Below are 20144 nucleotides of genomic sequence, written 5' to 3' on the forward strand. Positions count from 1 at the left end.
CGGGGTTAGGCAACACCAGGGGGGTCTTAGGTTTAGGCACCACCAGGGGGTCTAGGGGTTAGGGATAGGTACAGGGAGGGTTCTGTGTGAGAGTAGGGTTAAGTATAGTTTTAGTAACATTCTTATTATTCTTTTATAAAACATTTTTATACACTTCACTTTTTAAACAGGGAAGATTAACGTTTTTACAATTGCCGATTTCATACACATTATTTAATGATTTATAACTTTATAAAACATTATTTTTAAACGAAATATAGCACAATTTTTTTTAAACGTTATTCATGCTTATCGTTTGAAACCCAGCGCCCTTTTTTCCCGGCGCCCTTTTTTAACGTACGCCACCGGATTACCCAACTGCTACCATTGTGCCCCCACTCACCCAACCCCTGTCATCTTGCTCCCATTTACCTGACCCCTGCCATCCTTCCCCCAGTTACTCTGACCACGGCCTATCCATTCTCACTCACATGACCCCTACCTAGCAAACCCTGCCAACTTGATTTTGCTTATGACATTCCTACCTACCTCCATGGTTTCAGTCACCTGACCTATGGCAACTTCTCCTCTCACACATCACCAGTCAATTTAGCAACTTTATTTACTGCCCTGCCAATCAGGTCCTATTCCCCACACTGCACACAACAATGTGCACATGCAAACACACACATACTGTATGACACACACGCACGCGCGCACGCACGCATGCACGCACGCACGCACGCACACACACACACACACACACACACACACACACACACGTAACCACTGTTTAACTTATTCTTGCCAATTGCCAGCAGCAGTGTATAACATCCTTACCTGATGGACCTTGCTGATAGCCCTGAGATGGGTGTTTGTATTTTCCTGTAATTATATATACACACAACAATATTAATTAAAAAAAATAACATTATAAAAGCATCAGATATACAGACCAGATAAAACAGTCACTGCAGTCACTGGCAAGTGGCAAATGATAAGAGTCACTGGACTGTCTCTGTGTGCAGGTCTATTTGCATGTGTAATCACATTGTTACACTCAGTCTGAACACAGTGTTGGTTGTAGTCAGTGTATGCACATTGTTACACTCAGTCTGAACACGGTGGTGGTTGTAGTCAGTGTATGCACAGTGTTACACTTAACCACTTGAGGACCTAGGGCTTTCTACCCCTTAAAGGGACTCCGAGCTCAGCGAAAAAAGTAAAGTTGTACTCACCAGGGTCTTTCTCCAGCCCAGTGCTGGTCGGGAGGTCCCACGCCGGCGTCCTGGCTCCTCTCCTTCACCCCGCTCCGGTATGGCTGACAGGCCGCAGCCCGGGCGACACTCGGTGGAGTGTCGGGCTGCAGCTTCCGCGTATGACGCTTTAATCGCGCATGCGCAGTACTTTCACGCCGGCCGCCGTGATGACGCGAGGCGGCCGGCGTGTGACGTAATCCGCGTCATACGCGGAAGCTGCAGCCCGACACTCCACCGAGTGTCGCCCGGGCTGCGGCCTGTCAGCCATACCGGAGCGGGGTGAAGGAGAGGAGCCAGGACGCCGGCGTGGGACCTCCCGACCAGCACTGGGCTGGAGAAAGACCCTGGTGAGTACAACTTTACTTTTTTCGCTGAGCTCGGAGTCCCTTTAAGGACCGGCCACTTTTTTTCTATTCAGACCACTGCAGCTTTCAGGGTTTATTGCTCGCTCATACAACCTACCACCTAAATGAATTTTGGCTCCTTTTCTTGTCACTAATAAAGCTTTCTTTTGGTGCTATTTGATTGCTCCTGCGATTTTTACTTTTTATTATATTCACCAAAAAAGACATGAATTTTGGCAAAAAAATGATTTTTTTAACTTTCTGTGCTGACATTTTTCAAATAAAGTAAAATTTCTGTATACATGCAGCGCGAAAAATGTGGACAAACATGTTTTTGATAAAAAAAAACCCATTCAGTGTATATTTATTGGTTTGGGTAAAAGTTATAGCGTTTACAAACTATGGTGCAAAAAGTGAATTTTCCCATTTTCAAGCATCTCTGACTTTTCTGACCCCCTGTCATGTTTCATGAGGGGCTAGAATTCCAGGATAGTATAAATACCCCCCAAATGACCCCATTTTGGAAAGAAGACATCCCAAAGTATTCACTGAGAGGCATAGTGAGTTCATAGAAGATATTATTTTTTGTCACAAGTAAGCGGAAAATGACACTTTGTGAGAAAAAAAAAAAAAAAAAAAAGTTTCCATTTCTTCTAACTTGCGACAAAAAAAAATGAAATCTGCCACGGACTCACCATGCCCCTCTCTGAATACCTTGAAGGGTCTACTTTCCAAAATGGGATCATTTGTGGGGTGTGTTTACTGTCCTGACATTTTGGGGGGTGCTAAATTGTAAGCACCCCTGTAAAGCCTAAAGGTGCTCATTGGACTTTGGACCCCTTAGCGCAGTTAGGCTGCAAAAAAGTGCCACACATGTGGTATTGCCGTACTCAGGAGAAGTAGTATAATGTGTTTTGGGGTGTATTTTTACACATACCCATGCTGGGTGGGAGAAATATCTCTGTAAATGACAATTTGTTAATTTTTTTTACACACAATTGTCCATTTACAGAGATATTTCTCCCACTCAGCATGGGTATGTGTAAAAATACACCACAAAACACATTATACTACTTCTCCTGAGTACGGCGATACCACATGTGTGGCACTTTTTTGCACCCTAACTGCGCTAAAGGGCCCAAAGTCCAATGAGTACCTTTAGGATTTCACAGGTCATTTTGAGAAATTTCATTTCAAGACTACTCCTCACGGTTTAGGGCCCCTAAAATGCCAGGGCAGTATAGGAACCCCACAAATGACCCCATTTTAGAAAGAAGACACCCCAAGGTATTCCGTTAGTAGTATGGCGAGTTCATAGAAGATTTTATTTTTTTGTCACAAGTTAGCGGAAAATGACACTTTGTGAAAAAACACAATTAAAATCAATTTCCGCTAACTTTTGACAAAAAATAAAATCTTCTATGAACTCACCATACTCCTAACGGAATACCTTGGGGTGTCTTCTTTCTAAAATGGGGTCATTTGTGGGGTTCCTATACTGCCCTGGCATTTTAGGGGCCCTAAACCGTGAGGAGTAGTCTTGAAACGAAATTTCTCAAAATGACCTGTGAAATCCTAAAGGTACTCATTGGACTTTGGGCCCTTTAGCGCAGTTAGGGTGCAAAAAAGTGCCACACATGTGGTATCGCCATACTCGGGAGAAGTAGTACAATGTGTTTTGGGGTGTATTTTTACACATACCCATGCTGGGTGGGAGAAATACCTCTGTAAATGGACAATTGTGTGTAAAAAAATCAAAAGATTGTCATTTACAGAGGTATTTCTCCCACCCAGCATGGGTATGTGTAAAAATACACCCCAAAACACATTGTACTACTTCTCCCGAGTACGGCGATACCACATGTGTGGCACTTTTTTGCACCCTAACTGCACTAAGGGGCCCAAAGTCCAATGAGTACCTTTAGGATTTCACAGGTCATTTTTGTTTCAAGACTACTCCTCACGGTTTAGGGCCCCTAAAATGCCAGGGCAGTATAGGAACCCCACTAATGACCCCATTTTAGAAAGAAGACAGCCCAAGGTATTCCGTTAGGAGTATGGTGAGTTCATAGAAGTTTTTATTTTTTTGTCACAAGTTAGCGGAAATTGATTTTAATAGTTTTTTTTCACAAAGTGTCATTTTCCGCTAACTTGTGACAAAAAATAAAATCTTCTATGAACTCACCATACTCCGTACGGAATACCTTTGGGTGTCTTCTTTCTAGAATGGGGTCATTTGTGGGGTTCCTATACTGCCCTGGCATTTTAGGGGCCCTAAACCGTGAGGAGTAGTCTTGAAACCAAATGTCGCAAAATGACCTGTGAAATCCTAAAGGTACTCATTGGACTTTGGGCCCCTTAGCGTACTTAGGGTGTAAAAAAGTGCCACACATGTGGTACCGCTGTACTCAGGAGAAGTAGTATAATGCGTTTTGGGGTGTATTTTTACACATACCCATGCTAAGTGGGAGAAATATCTCTGTAAATGACAATTGTTTGATTTTTTTACACACAATTGTCCATTTACATAGAAATTTCTCCCACCCAACATGGGTATGTGTAAAAATACACCCCAAAACACATTATACTACTTTTCCTGAGTACGGCGGTACCACATGTGTGACACTTTTTTGCAGCCTAGGTGCGCTAAGGGGCCCAACGTCCTATTCACAGGTCATTTTGAAGCATTTGTTTTCTAGACTACTCCTCGCGGTTTAGGGCCCCTAAAATGCCAGGGCAGTATAGGAACCCCACAAGTGACCCCATTTTAGAAAGAAGACACCCCAAGGTATTCCGTTAGGTGTATGGCGAGTTCATAGAAGATTTTATTTTTTGTCACAAGTTAGTGAAAAATGACACTTTGTGAAAAAAAACCAATAAAAATTAATTTCCGCTAACTTTTGACAAAAATAAAATCTTCTATGAACTCGTCATACACCTAACATAATACCTTGGGGTGTCTTTTTTTTCTAAAATGGGGTCACTTGTGGGGTTCCTATACCGCCCTGGCATTTTACAGGCCCAAAACCGTGAGTAGTCTGGAAACCAAATGTCTCAAAATGACTGTTCAGGGGTATAAGCATCTGCAAATTTTGATGACAGGTGGTCTATGAGGGGGCGAATTTTGTGGAACCGGTCATAAGCAGGGTGGCCTTTTAGATGACAGGTTGTATTGGGCCTGATCTGATGGATAGGAGTGCTAGGGGGGTGACAGGAGGTGATTGATGGGTGTCTCAGGGGGTGGTTAGAGGGGAAAATAGATGCAATCCATGCACTGGGGAGGTGATCGGAAGGGGGTCTGAGGGTTTGGCCGAGTGATCAGGAGCCCACACGGGGCAAATTGGGGCCTGATCTGATGGGTAGGTGTGCTAGGGGGTGACAGGAGGTGATTGATGGGTGTCTCAAGGTGTGATTAGAGGGGGGAATAGATGCAAGCAATGCACTGGCGAGGTGATCAGGGCTGGGGTCTGAGGGCATTCTGAGGGTGTGGGCGGGTGATTGAGTGCCCTAGGGGCAGATAGGGGTCTAATCTGATAGGTAGCAGTGACAGGGGGTGATTGATGGGTAATTAGTGGGTGTTTAGGGTAGAGAATAGATGGAAACACTGCGCTTGGGTGGTGATCTGATGTCGGATCTGCGGGCGATCTATTGGTGTGGGTGGGTGATCAGTTTGCCCGCAAAGGGCAGGTTAGGGGCTGATTGATGGGTGGCAGTGACAGCGGGTGATTGATGGGTGGCAGTGACAGGGGGTGATTGATGGGTGGCAGTGACAGGGGGTGATTGATGGGTGATTGATAGGTGATTGACAGGTAATCAGTGGGTTATTACAGGGGAGAACAGATGTAAATATTGCACTGGCGAATTGATAAGGGGGGGTCTGAGGGCAATCTGAGCGTGTAGGCGGGCGATTGGGTGCCCGCAAGGGGCAGATTAGGGTCTGATCTGATAGGTAACAGTGACAGGTGGTGATAGGGAGTGATTGATGGGTGATTGATGGGTAATTAGTGGGTGTTTAGAGGAGAGAATAGATGGAAACACTGCGCTTGGGTGGTGATCTGATGTCGGATCTGCGGGCGATCTATTGGTGTGGGTGGGTGATCAGATTGCCCGCAAGGGGCAGGTTAGGGGCTGATTGTTGGGTGGCAGTGACAGCGGGTGATTGATGGGTGATAGGTGATTGGCAGGTGATTGACAGGTGATCAGTGGGTTATTACAGGGAAGGACAGATGTAATTAATGCACTGGCGAATTGATAAGGGGGGGGGTCTGAGGGCAATCTGAGCGTGTGGGCGGGTGATTGGGTGCCCGCAAGGGGCAGATTAGGGTCTGATCTGATAGGTAACAGTGACAGGTGGTGATAGGGGGTGATTGATGGGTGATTGATGGGTAATTAGTGGGTGTTTAGAGAAGATAACAGATGTAAACGATACATTTGGGAGGTAATCTGACGGCGGGTTTGCGGGCGATCTAATGGTGTGGGTGGGTGATCAGATTGCCCGCAAGGGGCAGGTTAGGGGCTGATTGATGGGTGGCAGTGACAGGGGGTGACAGGGGGTGATTGATGGGTGATAGGTGATTGGCAGGTGATTGACAGGTGATCAGTGGGTTATTACAGGGAAGAACAGATGTAATTAATGCACTGGTGAATTGATAAGGGGGGGTCAGAGGGCAATCTGAGCGTGTGGGCGGGTGATTGGGTGCCCGCAAGGGGCAGATTAGGGTCTGATCTGATAGGTAAAAGTGACAGGTGGTGATAGGGGGTGATTGATGGGTGATTGATGGGTAATTAGTGGGTGTTTAGAGGAGAGAATAGATGTAAACAATGGATTTGGGAGGTGATCTGATGTCGGATCTGTGGGCGATCTATTGGTGTGGGGGGGTGATCAGATTGCCCGCAAGGGGCAGGTTAGGGGCTGATTGATGGGTGGCAGTGACAGGGGGTGATTGACGGGTGATTGATGGGTGATTGACAGGTGATTGACAGGTGATTGACAGGTGATCAGGGGGATAGATGCATACAGTAAACAGGGGGGGTGGTGGTCTGGGGGGGGGGGGGGGTCTGGGGAGAATCTGAGGGGTGGGGGGTGATCAGGAGGGGGCAGGGAGCAGGGGGGGGGGATAAAAAAAAAATAGCGTTGACAGATAGTGACAGGGAGTGATTGATGGGTGATTAGGGGGGTGATTGGGTGCAAACAGGGGTCTGGGCAGGGGGGGGGGGGGGTCTGATGGGTGCTGTGGGCGATCTGGGGCAGGGGGGGGAGAAATCAGTGTGCTTGGGTGCAGACTAGGGTGGCTGCAGCCTGCCCTGGCGGTCCCTCGGACACTGGGACCACCAGGGCAGGAGGCAGCCTGTATAATACACTTTGTAAACATTACAAAGTGTATTATACACTTTGTATGCGGCGATCGCGGGGTTAACATCCCGCCGGCGCTTCCGTATAGCCGGCGGGATGTTGCGATCGCTCCGCCCATGCCCTTAAATGGACCGCCGCCTCTGTGGGTGAGCCGGTCCTTAAGGGCTCCACTTCCCGGCCGCCTCTGTGCGTTAGGCGGTCGGGAAGTGGTTAAGGTACATACACACGTCTGATTTTTCCAAATGACCGGTCGTTCAGACCGGTCGTTTGGACGTCAAATCGAGCGTGTGTACAAACTATCGTTCAGCTCATAAGACTGGTCTTGAACGATCCGCCAAGCGGATCCGTCAAAACCAGCGTTATCAGCTGAATGATCATTTGTACACACGCCCAATTTGACATCTGAACGACCGGTCGTTTGGAAAAATCAGACGTGTGTATGTACCTTTAGAGTGTAAACAGCGATGGCTGTAGTCTGTATATAGAGATGTTTGTAGAAAGTGTTTGCACAGTGTTACAGGTCAAATGTATATTGAGGTTGTTGTAGTCAGTGCCGATACAGTGTTACAGTTACAGGCCTCGATTCACAAAGCGGTGCTAACCTAGTTAGCACGCCTAAAGGTTTTGGGTGTGCTAACTAGGGTGCAAAGTAAGTAGTTAGCACACACAAATCTTCAAAAAAATTGCACGCAAAGATTTGCGCTGCACGTTGCGCCCGAAATGGCGCACCGTTTGCACGCTAATTATGCATGAACGGTGCAACATTTTGTGGGCGATTTAGCGCGTGAACAGCTGTTTTAGGCATGCTAAGGGGCTTTTCACAGGCATGCTAACAGTTAGCACCGCTTTGTGAATCAAGCCCACCGTGTTCATGTATATGTTGGTAGTCACTGTAAACACAATGTTATAGGTAGACTGTACATGAAGATGTCTATATTCAGTATATGCACAGTATTACACAGGTAGACTGTACATAGAGATGGTTGTAGACGGTATATGCACAGCGGTACAGGTAGACTATACATAGAGATGATTGTAGTCAGTGTATACACAGTGTTACAGGTAGACTGTATATGGAGACGGTTGTAGTCAGTGTATGCACAGCATTACATGTAAACTGTACATGGAGATGGTTGTAGTCAGTGTATGTTCAGTGTTACAGGTAGACTGTACATGGAGACGGTTGTAGTCAGTGGGCCTGATTCACAAAGCGGTGCTAACAGTTAGCACGCCTGTGAAAAGCCCTTTATCACGCCTAAACTCAGTTTAGGCGTGATAAAAAAAAACTCGCGCAAAATGCACCCATTAAGCCCTATGGGCGTTGCGCAGGCCTTTGCGCGCGATCAGCAGCACAAATCCATGCTAACTCAGCGGTGCAAAGGTTAGCACGTCTAAAAGTTTAAACTGGGTTAGCAGAGCTTTGTGAATCAGGCCCAGTGTATTCACAGCATTACAGGTAGACTGTTCATAGAGATAGTTGTAGTCATTGTATACACAGCATTACAAGTATACTGTACATGGTGATGGTTGTGGTCATTGTAAGCACAGCTTTACAGTTAGACTGTACATGGAGATAGCTAAAGTCACTGTATGCACAGTGTTACACTTAAACTGTACATGGAGATGGTGTAGTCATTATACACAGTGTCAGTTAGACTGTTCATGGAGATAGTTGTAGTCAGTGAATGCACAGCATTACAGTTAGACTGTTCATGGAGATGGTTGTAGCCAGTATATGCACAGCATTACAGGTAGACTGTACATGGAAATAGTTATAGTCAGTGTATGCACAGTGTTACAAGTTGACTGTACATGAAGATTGTTGTAGTCAGCATTATTAGTTAGTATTTATATAGCGCCAACATCTTCCGCAGCGCTGTACAGAGTATATATAGTCTTGTCACTAACTGTCCCTTAAAGGAGCTCACAATCTAGTCCCTACCATAGTCATATGTCTATGTATGTATTGTGTAGTGCATGTATATTTTAGTCTAGGGTCAATTTAGGGGGAAGCCAATTAACTTATCTGTATGTTTTTGGGATGTGGGAGGAAACCGGAGTACCCAGAGGAAACCCACACAGACACGGGGAGAACATACAAACTCCTTGCAGATGTTGACCTGGCTGGGATACAAACCTGGGACCTAGCGCTGCAAGACGAGAGCGCTAACCACTACGCCACCGTGCTACGCCACTACGCCACTGTCAGTATGTGCACAGCGGTACAGGTAGACTGTACAAGGAGATGATTGTAGTCAGCGTGGACACAGTTTTACAGGTCAAATGTATATGGACGTGGTTGTAGGCAGTGTTAACATAGTGTTACAGTTAGACTGTACATGGAGACGGTTGTAGTCAGTGTATGCACAGCATTACAGGTAGACTGTACATGGAGACATTGGAGAGCCTATACACAGTGTCAGTTAGACTGCTCACGGAGATGGTTGTAGTCAGTGTAAGCACAGTGTTACAGGCAGACTGTACATGGAGATGGTTCTAATCAGTATATGTTCAGTGTTACAGGCAGACTGTACATGGAGATGGTTGTAGTCAGTGTATACACAGTGTTACAGGTAGACTGTATATGGAGATGGTTGTAGTCAGTATATGCACAGTATTACAAGTAGACTATACATAGAGATGGTTGTAGTCAGAGTATGCACAGTGTTACAGGTAGACTGTACGTAAAGATCGTTGTAGTCAATGTATACACAGTGTTACAGGTAGACTGTACATGGAGATGGTTGTAGTCAGTGTATACACAGTGATACAGGTAGGACTGTACATGGGGATGGTTGTAGTCAGAGTATGCACAGTGTTACAAGTAGACTGTACATGGAGATGGTTGTAGTCAGTGTATACACAGTATTACAGGTAGACTGTACATAGAGATGGTTGTAGTCAGAGTATGCACAGTGTTACAGGTAGACTGTATGTAAAGATGGTTGTAGTCAGTGTATACACAGTGTTACAGGTAGACTATACATGGAGATGGTTGTAGTCAGTGTATACACAGTGTTACAGGTAGACTGTATATGGAGATGGTTGTAGTCAGTATATGCACAGTATTACAGGTAGACTGTATATGGAGATGGTTGTAGTCAGAGTATGCACAGTATTACAGGCAGACTGTACATGGAGATGGTTGTAGTCAGTGTATACACAGCGTTACTGGTAGAGTCTACATGGAGATGGTTGTAGTCAGTGTATACACAGTGTTACAGGTAGACTGTATATGGAGATGGTTGTAGTCAGAGTATGCACAGTGTTACAGGTAGACTATACATGGAGATGGTTGTAGTCAGTGTCAGTGTATACACAGTGTTACAGGTAGACTGTATATGGAGATGGTTGTAGTCAGTATATGCACAGTATTACAGGTTGACTGTATATGGAGACGGTTGTATTCAGAGTATACACAGTGTTACAGGTAGACTGTACATGAAGATGGTTGTAGTCAGTGTCTACACAGCGTTACTGGTAGAGTCTACATGGAGATGGTTGTAGTCAGTGTATGCACAGTGTTACAGGTAGACTATACATGGAGATGGTTGTAGTCAGTGTATACACAGTGTTACAGGTAGACTGTATATGGAGATGGTTGTAGTCAGTATATGCACAGAATTACAGGCAGACTGTATATGGAGATGGTTGTAGTCAGTATATGCACAGTATTACAGGCAGACTGTACATGGAGATGGTTGTAGTCAGTGTATACACAGCGTTACTGGTAGAGTCTACATGGAGATGGTTGTAGTCAGTATATGCACAGCATTACAGGCAGACTGTATATGGAGACGGTTGTAGTCAGTGTATGCACAGTGTTACAGGTGAACTGTACATGGAGATGGTTGTAGTCAGAGTATGCACAGTATTACAGGCAGACTGTATATGGAGATGGTTGTAGTCAGTATATGCACAGTATTACAGGCAGACTGTATATGGAGATGGTTGTAGTCAGTATATGCACAGTATTACAGGCAGACTGTACATGGAGATGGTTGTAGTCAGTGTATACACAGTGTTACAGGTGGACTGTATATGGAGATGGTTGTAATCAGTGAATGCACGGTGTTACAGGTAGACTGTATATGGAGATGGTTGTAATCAGTGAATGCACGGTGTTACAGGTAGACTGTACATGGAGATGGTTGTAGTCAATGTATGTGTTATGGCCAAAGCCAGAAATCGTCCAAAATGGGAACTGGCTGGGTATTTCTCAAAATGGTCAATTTACTGGTAAATTCCCCTCTCACACTGGCCGGCCAATGAGCAAAATGGCTTTCCTGGTACTTCACTATTTGCCCAGTGTCATGTCACTTTCTTGGACATGAAAGAATCTGGAGAAGTGAGAAGGTTAGCGTTAAGTTGAAGGGAGGGGGGGGGGGGTTAGGCAGAGGAGAGGGGGAGGTTAGGGTTAGGCAGAGGAGAGGGGGTGGTTAGGTTTAGGCAGAGGAGAGGGGGAGGTTAGGGTTACGCAGAGGAGAGGGGGAGGTTATGGTTAGGCAGAGGAGAGGGGGAGGTTAGGGTTAGGCAGACGAGAGGGGGAGGTTAGGGTTAGGCAGAGGAGATGGGGAGGTTAGGGTTAGGCAGAGGAGAGGGGGAGGTTATGGTTAGGCAGAGGAGAGGGGGAGGTTAGGGTTAGGCAGAGGAGAGGGGGAGGTTAGGGTTAGGCAGAGGAGAGGGGGAGGTTAGGGTTAGGTAGAGGAGAGGGGGAGGTTAGGGTTAGACAGAGGAGAGGGGGTGGTTAGGGTTAGGCAGAGAAGAGGGGAAGGTTAGGGTTAGGCAGAGGAGAGGGGGAGGTTAGGGTTAGGCAGAGGAGAGGGGGGGGGGGGGTTAGGGTTAGGCAGAGGAGAGGGGGAGGTTAGGGTTAGGCAGAGGAGAGGGGGAGGTTAGGGTTAGGCAGAGGAGAGGGGGATGTTAGGGTTAGGCAGAGGAGAGGGGGAGGTTAGGGTTAGGCAGAGGAGAGGGGGAGGTTAGGGTTACGCAGAGGAGAGGGGGAGGTTATGGTTAGGCAGAGTAGAGGGGGAGGTTAGGGTTAGGCAGAGGAGAGGGGGAGGTTATGGTTAGGCAGAGGAGAGGGGGAGGTTAGGGTTAGGCAGAGGAGAGGGGGAGGTTAGGGTTAGGCAGAGGAGAGGGTGAGGTTAGGGTTAGGCAGAGGAGAGGGGGAGGTTAGGGTTACGCAGAGGAGAGGGGGAGGTTAGGGTTACGCAGAGGAGAGGGGGAGGTTAGGGTTAGGCAGAGGAGAGGGGGAGGTTATGGTTAGGTAGAGGAGAGGGGGAGGTTAGGGTTAGGCAGAGGAGAGGGGGAGGTTAGGGTTAGGCAGAGGAGAGGGCGAGGTTAGGGTTACGCAGAGGAGAGGGGGAGGTTAGGGTTAGGCAGAGGAGAGGGGGAGGTTAGGGTTAGGCAGAGGAGAGGGGGAGGTTATGGTTAGGCAGAGGAGAGGGGGAGGTTAGGGTTAGGCAGAGGAGAGGGGGAGGTTAGGGTTAGGCAGAGGAGAGGGGGAGGTTAGGGTTAGGCAGAGGAGAGGGGGGTTAGGGTTAGGTAGAGAAGAGGGGGAGGTTAGTGGTAGGCACAGAAGAGGGTAGGTTCATTTTAAGCAGAGATAAGGGGAGGTTAGTTTTAGCCAGAGGAGAGACTCAGGAGAGTAGAGATTGGAGATTAGTGTTAGGCATTAGAGAGGTGAAGGTTAGTTTAAGTCATAGCCCTGCAGGTCGCACATTCGGAAAAAAAATATTTTTTGTCACCTCACCAGCCAAGGTACTATATGTTCTCTTACATCCGATCTTGGCCACATCTCTTGGCCACTTCACACATTGGCCGGGCAATCTGGGAACTGCTCACACTTCCGGCTTGGGCCATAACATATACACAGTGTTACTATTAGACTGTACATGAAGATGGTTGTATTCAGTTTATATGTTACGGCCAGAACCCGAAGTGTGGCCACTTCTAGTTCTGGCCGGCCACTTCGGGTTCTGGCCGGCCAATGCGCGAAGTGGCCGCAGCGCAGCGGCCAATGTTAGAAATGGAATGTTTCCTTTTATTATGAATGTAGTTTTCCGGCCGTCTCTGGCCAAAATGTAGCAAAACAGTTCGTTCATTAAATGAAATGAAGCTGGCGGCTCCGCCTCCTCTCCTCCGCCCCTGCCTCTTCTCTCTCTCTCTCTCTCTTCTTCGGGCAGCCGGCGGGGACACGCGTGTCCCCGAGAGTCGTTCGTGGCGCCAGGAAAGCAGAGCGGGGAGGCTGCAGCCATTGCTTCTGCCAGCACCCGCTCTGCAGGGACGAACGACAGGATTGCCTGCCGCAACGAACGACTCTGGGGGGACACGCATGTCCCCCGCTGCCAGTATCGGGGAGAAGAGAGAGAGGCAGGGGCGGAGGAGAGGAGGCGGAGCAGAAGCCGGGCGGCTTTATCCTTCTACATTGCCGCCAGCTTCATTTCATTTAATGAACGAACTGTTTTGCTACATTTTGGCCAGAGACGGCCGGAAAACTACATTCATAATAAAAGGAAACATTCCATTTCTAACATTGGCCGCTGCGCTGCGGCCACTTCGTGCATTGGCCGGCCAGAACCCGAAGCGGCCGGCCAGAACTAGAAGTGGCCACACTTCGGGTTCTGGCCGTAACATATACACAGTATTACAGGTGAACTGTTTATATAGGTGGTTGTACTGCTCAGTGTGTTTTATACAGATAGCATAGAGCACAGTCCCTCTTACCCCCAGCTTTAGCTCCCAGAGGTCCTGGCTGTTGGGCCCCGGCACCTACATAAAATATAAGAGACTCAGTTAGGAAATGTGTGATCCTGGTACCTGGCAGGATGTCCATGTCTGAAAATTGGGAGGAATTTAAAAGTCATGTAATACAGGGAATAAGATAATGTCAGTTTGGGCTGATTTTAGGAACGGTTTGGGGTAGACCTACAATGCCACATGAGCCATGAGCCACATGCCACACGAGCCATACATTTCTGCTTTCAGCCACTGGTTTCCATTGATGACTTGGTGTAGAGGTTCCTCACTATAGACTCAGCAACAAATGGCACCATATGTTCTAGTGGTAATTCCACATGTGGTGTAAGACACACTCCAGGGGCCGAGCAGTTCCTGCTGTGGGGTTGGTCAGGCATTATGTGATGTAGGTTGAATGCTCTCACCTCGGGCAGTTACTGTAGACTTGTGCAAGGAGGGGGGGGGGGGGTTTGAAGGGTTGCTCTCACCTCGGAAACAGGGATGTATCTGGGTAATAAAGAGCCTATGGCAAAAACTGAAATTGCTCGGGAAATTGCTCGGAATATTGCTGAAGTTACTTTTTTCTTCTTATTCCCTCTCTGTCCTCTTTTCTAGCACAAAGCCAAGTGAGCTCTACATGCATAAATTAACCAGCCATATAACAGAATTAATCTGATCTGAGTGATGGGGAGACACAGGGGCAGGCATGGCGACACAGCACAGGAGGAGATGTCGCGCCCATGTTGCTGTGGCGCCCATGGCAGGAGTCATGCCTGCACCCCTCTAGATATGCCTCTGCTTGGAAATACACAGGGGGATAGACCTTAAATGAAGGGGCAGAATTTTGTTACTGAGGATCAGTTAAGCGTCGTGTGATGTAGGGTTGGATGCTTTCACTTCAAAATATTAGGTTGGGGGAGGGCAGTTAGGGGGCTTCAGAGTTGGCCAGATGTCACATGACATGGGCTAGATACTGTTACCTCAGACATAGTTGGGAGGGGGGCAGTTAGCGGGCCCTCACTTTGGATATACCAGGTGGTGGGGGAGGGGTGAGTTGAAGAGCTGCTATTTTAATCAGTCAGACATCATGTGATGTTGGTTAGATGCTCTCACCTTCAACATCATTGGGGAAGAGGAGGGTTAGCAGTTTGTGTGAAGGCAAGGAAGATGCGTGTGATAGGGTTAGGAGCTCTCTCCTTGGGCATACTTTGGGGGAGGCAATAGATGTTGGGTTCAGTCAGACACCCTGTAATATGCGGATCAGCTAATTACAGCGCTAATAAATTTGGGCACGGCTATCTTTTTTAATGTTAATTATTGGTTTTGTAATTTCTCACTAAACTTTGAAAATGTTTGGGCGCTGTTGCGAAATATCAACATTTTACGTAAAACGATAAAGTACGATTGATAAATAGAGGTTTGTGAAACTAAATCTAGACATTCATTGTCTGATATTGTGTATGTTTATTACGATATTGGACGATTATATCGATATATGTGGATTATATCGATATATGTGACATTACGATAAATAAAGATGTGTAGTGATGTAATTACGGTAATTAACAATTATATATGTCTTTAAGATGTGTAATGATGTAATTATGATAATAGGTCATTATATGTAATGATTTATTTATGATAATATGTGTTATTACAATATTATCCTTTCTATGTGTAAAAGGCTGTTTATGCAGGGGGGTAGTTAGGGCTAGGCACCACCAGGGGGGTGGTTAGGGTTAGGCACCACCAGGGGAGGGGGGTGGTTAGGGTTAGGCACCACCAGGGGGGTTTTAGGGTTAGGCACCACCAGGGGAGTTTTAGGGTTAGGCACCACCAGGGGGGTCTAGGGGTCTTCTGTGTGAGAGTAGAGTTAGGTATAGTTAGGGTTAGGCACCAACATGAGGGTTGGTTAGGGTTAGGCACCAGCATGGGGGGTTAGGGTTAAGCACCAGCAAGGGAGGGTTCTGTATGAGACTAGGGTTGGGTTAAGCTGTATTGTTGAATAACATTACGATATTTAACGTTAATATATTTTTGTTATCAACTCCAATCTGTTTTTAATCGGTATATTTCGTTAATCAATTTTGTTAACGTACCGGTAATAATCGGAATTAACGATTTTACATTATAAATACCGTTATTTATCGATCATTCTAAATTACCGCTATTTTTATTTTTGCCGGTAAATCGCTCCAAAATTTGACGCAACTTTTTAAAATGTACACGTATTATAGTCGAGGGTAGTCGACTAAGACATACTCAGGGAAGGGTTGGCAGTTGATGTTGTGGTCAATCAGGACTCTTGCTATGTAGGTTGGATGCTCTTATCTTGGACATACTCTGAAGATGAGTTGGGCAGTTGCTGTTATAGTTTGTCAGTATGGCATTATGTGATGATTGGTAGCTCTCACCTAAGATCTACTCAGACATCATGTCATGTGGGTTGGGTAGTCTCAATTTGGATATGCTTTGGGTGGGGGGTGGGGGGGCAGATGCTCTTTGGGTCAGGCAATATGCTATTGCTGGGGGCTCTCACCTCGGACATACTCCGGCTGATATATGGGGTTTCCTGCTGCAGCTTGTTGAGGTCTGATCCCTGGAGGAAATGGAAGAAAAAAGTGAATAGAGAGAAGAGGGTAACCCTTATATCAGATTGTTCCCAACCACCTCACCCACCCATCCCTCAACACCTGCAGTAGCTCCCACAGTGAAAAACTTTGTACCCAGCAATCTGCTCCTCTTTCCAGGGACACAATGTTGCTAAACATTCCTCTGTCTCTGTTCCATCCTGTCCTCCGTATGATACTATTATATGTACCACCGCTATCATCCATTATCCACAGACAGGGACATCAGATGGTGGCATCTCACATCACACAGCCAGAAAGAGCTGAGGGACACTTGAAGGGAAAGTCTATAAATCCAGCAGATGTCCCTCAAAATCGTCTGCAGAAGATGGGATATTAGAGAGGGGGCAAATGCATCAGCTCTGACACCACCCAACCCTTTCCCTTGACAGGGAACTCACTTCTCCTGCAAGCCTCTCCCATCATTTGCAAGCCCCCATCATCTCATGCCAGTTCCTCTTATCTACCACCAGCCCTCCCATTTCACGTGAGCCCCTTTTATCTCCTGCCAGATTCCCTCATCTATGCCAGACCTTCCAATGTCCGGCCAGCCTCCATCATCTTCTGCCATTCCCCCCTTATTGTATTCCAGACCCTTTCTCTCATGCCAGCTCTACTCAACTTCTGCCAACCTCAGTCCCCTTCTGTCACCCCCATCTCATGCCAGCCCAATCCTTCTCATCTCCTACTTCCTATCTCTTGACGGCCCCTCTCATCTTCAGCCAGCCCCTCCTCATCTCATGCCAGCCCCTCCGATGTCCTGCAGGCCTCCAGCATCTTATGCCACCCTCTCATCTCATGCCAGACCCTCTCATGTTCCATCAGCCTCCCTCATCCATGCCAGACCCTCTCATATTCTATCAGCCTCCCTCATCCATGCCAGACCCTCTCATATTCTACCAGCACCCCTCATCTCACGTCAGACCCTCTCATGTTCCATCAGCCTCCCTCATCCATGTCAGACCCTCTCATGTTCCATCAGCCTCCCTCATCCATGCCAGACCCTCTCATATTCTACCAGCACCCCTCATCCATGCCAGACCCTCTAATGTTCTATCAGCCTCCCTCATCCATGCCAGACCCTCTCATGTTCCATCAGCCTCCCTCATCTATGCCAGACCCTCTCATGTTCTATCAGCCTCCCTCATCCATGCCAGACCCTCTCATGTTCCATCAGCCTCCCTCATCCATGCCAGACCCTCTAATGTTCTATCAGCCTCCCTCATCCATGCCAGACCCTCTCATGTTCCTTCAGCCTCCCTCATCCATGCCAGACCCTCTCATGTTCCATCAGCCTCCCTCATCCATGCCAGACCCTCTCATGTTCTATCAGCCTCCCTCATCCATGCCAGACCCTCTCATATTCTACCAGCACCCCTCATCTCACGTCAGACCCTCTCATGTTCCATCAGCCTCCCTCATCCATGCCAGACCCTCTAATGTTCTATCAGCCTCCCTCATCCATGCCAGACCCTCTCATGTTCCATCAGCCTCCCTCATCCATGCCAGACCCTATCATATTCTACCAGCACCTCTCATCTCATGTCAGACCCTCTCATGTTCCATCAGCCTCCCTCATCCATGTCAGACCCTCTCATATTCCATCAGCCTCCCTCATCCATGCCAGACCCTCTCATGTTCCATCAGCCTCCCTCATCCATGCCAGACCCCCCCTATCTCCTGTTAGAGATTCCACTAATCTTCTGTCAGAGATTTCTCCTCATCTCCTGCTGTCTCTTGTTCTCCTGACTCTGGTCAGATTTCTCACCCCTCAGCCAGACTGTCAGCAAAGTGTGAAGCGGCACAGAAGTCCCACACATTCTTACTGTCTTCTCTTAGAGGTCCTGATGGAGGGGCTCCACACCCCTTGCCCATCACATGGAGCCCCCCTCACCGGGTGCCCCCCTACAGCTGCTTACTGACTGAGGAGGGCCAATCACCACTCCCAGCCACTCATCCGCATACATCTAAATATTCTGGTCCCAATTTACTGAAGTGTGGCCAAACATTTCCAGCATGCCCGGATACCAGAAGCCTCTTCACAAGCCTGGAGGGTATTCATTAAAGACCGTGGTCAGAAGAATACCCTCACCTGGGTCATATCAGATCATAATGCTAGGTATAACAAGAGTTTTCTTTTTCGCTTCTTATAAATCCAGGGCAGCTTAGATTCATTAATGAAAAGGCTGTCACTGTGACACTGGCATGAAGACACACCAGTGCTAATTTACTGACCTTCCAGCAATCCTCACTGTGTTCCAATATGACCCGGGTGAGAGGAACACTTATTATACTGAAGTACAGAGACCACTGGAGAATTGTTGTTGTTGTTGTTAACCTCTATAATAATCTCCCTGTGTCCCTGCGTGTGCTGTCCCTGTGTAGCTGGGCCCGTGCTTTTTGCTACTGCGCATGTGCGCAGCACGGACCCAGCCTCACAGAGACAGGAGGACAGGCTAGGGAGCCGGGCGGGTGTGAGCGGGCCGCCGGGTGTGCATGCGGCGGGTGCGCGCGCACGAGCAGTAACATGCGGCGGCGAGAAACAGACCCTAGAGCCCGTTTTTAAACAGGCTTTGGTCTACTAGTTATTACAATAATAGATAATGATTTTTATAGTTCCATTATAGTTCCATTGTCTTTTATAGCACTGTACGCGATATATACATGGTTGGGCAACACAAATACATCCACTTACATAATATAAGTACATAAACGTAACAAGTACACATATATGGCACATACATAACACAAATACTTTGAATCCATGTAGATTTCTTTCTGCTGACAAGGGCAGGGCTCTCTCACCTTTTGTTTCTTTGATTTTTTTTACACATTTTATTCATGTTACTTTTATCGCTGTAATTACCAGTTCTGTAATTTGTACCAGATCTGTACTTTTTATATCAGTATCTACCATTGTCTGTATTGTTTCTTACTTTGTACAGCGCCACAGAATATGTGGGCGCTTTATACATCAATAATAATAATGCAAGCATAGCACAGGCATAGCACAAATACATATATGGGACACACATAGCACATTTACTTCCATGTAAGATATATAGCACCAAAACACAAAGGGGCCATATATAGCATTAGTACATATATGTCACATACATGGCATAAGTGCATACATGGTCCGTACATGTACAATTGTGGCACTTATATAGCACATATACAGGCATGGCATAAATAGCACAAATAACTACATGGCACTTGCATAGCACAAATACCTGCAATTCAAGGACTACGCTCATGAAATTGTAAAATTTAAAATAAATGTGTACAAGAAGTACCATACATTTCTCCCAGATTAAAATGCATTATAAGTTACTTTCTTGCTATGTTCCTGCCACTTACAGTAAGAAGTAAAAATATCACAAATCTAACAAGTTTTGGACTAGTCCATCTCCTCATGGGGGGTTGTCTCATGGGGGGTTGTCAGGCTTTTTCAAAATCACTTATTAAACTGTGGTTCTCATTCCAACTGCCAAAAGAGTGTGCAAATGAGTAGAGAGGCTGGCTGGCATCTTTGTATAGATCTTTCCCAGGGAGTGCTTTTGTATAGAATAGATACCGAGAATCCCCCAAGAGGAGATGGATTAGTCCAAATTTGCATGAAATATGTATTAACCACTCACTGACCATCTCTCGCAGTTATGTGCAGTTCATTTAGGCTCCGGGACTATTACTTAGCCAGTACTGGAAGGGTGCATCACCTGTGATGGTTATTTATCTGAAGTGCTGCAGAAAATAACAGCGCTATATAAATACATAATGATGAATATAAATATATATATGCTAGTCAGTTAGGCCCGTTTCAAAAAACAGGGGCTAGATT

The 20144-nt window shown here is 46.7% G+C and overlaps 1 protein-coding gene across 5 annotated transcripts in view; it reads right to left on the reverse strand.

Moving 5' to 3' along the window:
• The window catches only part of GREP1 (glycine rich extracellular protein 1), a 105348-nt gene that overhangs the window by 35771 nt on the left and 49433 nt on the right, over positions 1–20144 (reverse strand). For all 5 annotated transcript variants that reach the window (XM_068244086.1, XM_068244085.1, XM_068244088.1 and 2 more), the window contains exons 2-4: positions 16213–16272; positions 13662–13706; positions 820–864 (exon numbers count right to left, since the gene is read on the reverse strand). In XM_068244086.1, the coding sequence (XP_068100187.1) occupies positions 820–864; positions 13662–13706; positions 16213–16272 (150 nt within the window). The remainder of the gene's footprint in view (positions 1–819; positions 865–13661; positions 13707–16212; positions 16273–20144) is intronic.

This window comes from Hyperolius riggenbachi, chromosome 7, assembly GCF_040937935.1.
Source record: "Hyperolius riggenbachi isolate aHypRig1 chromosome 7, aHypRig1.pri, whole genome shotgun sequence".
Taxonomy (NCBI): domain Eukaryota; kingdom Metazoa; phylum Chordata; class Amphibia; order Anura; family Hyperoliidae; genus Hyperolius; species Hyperolius riggenbachi.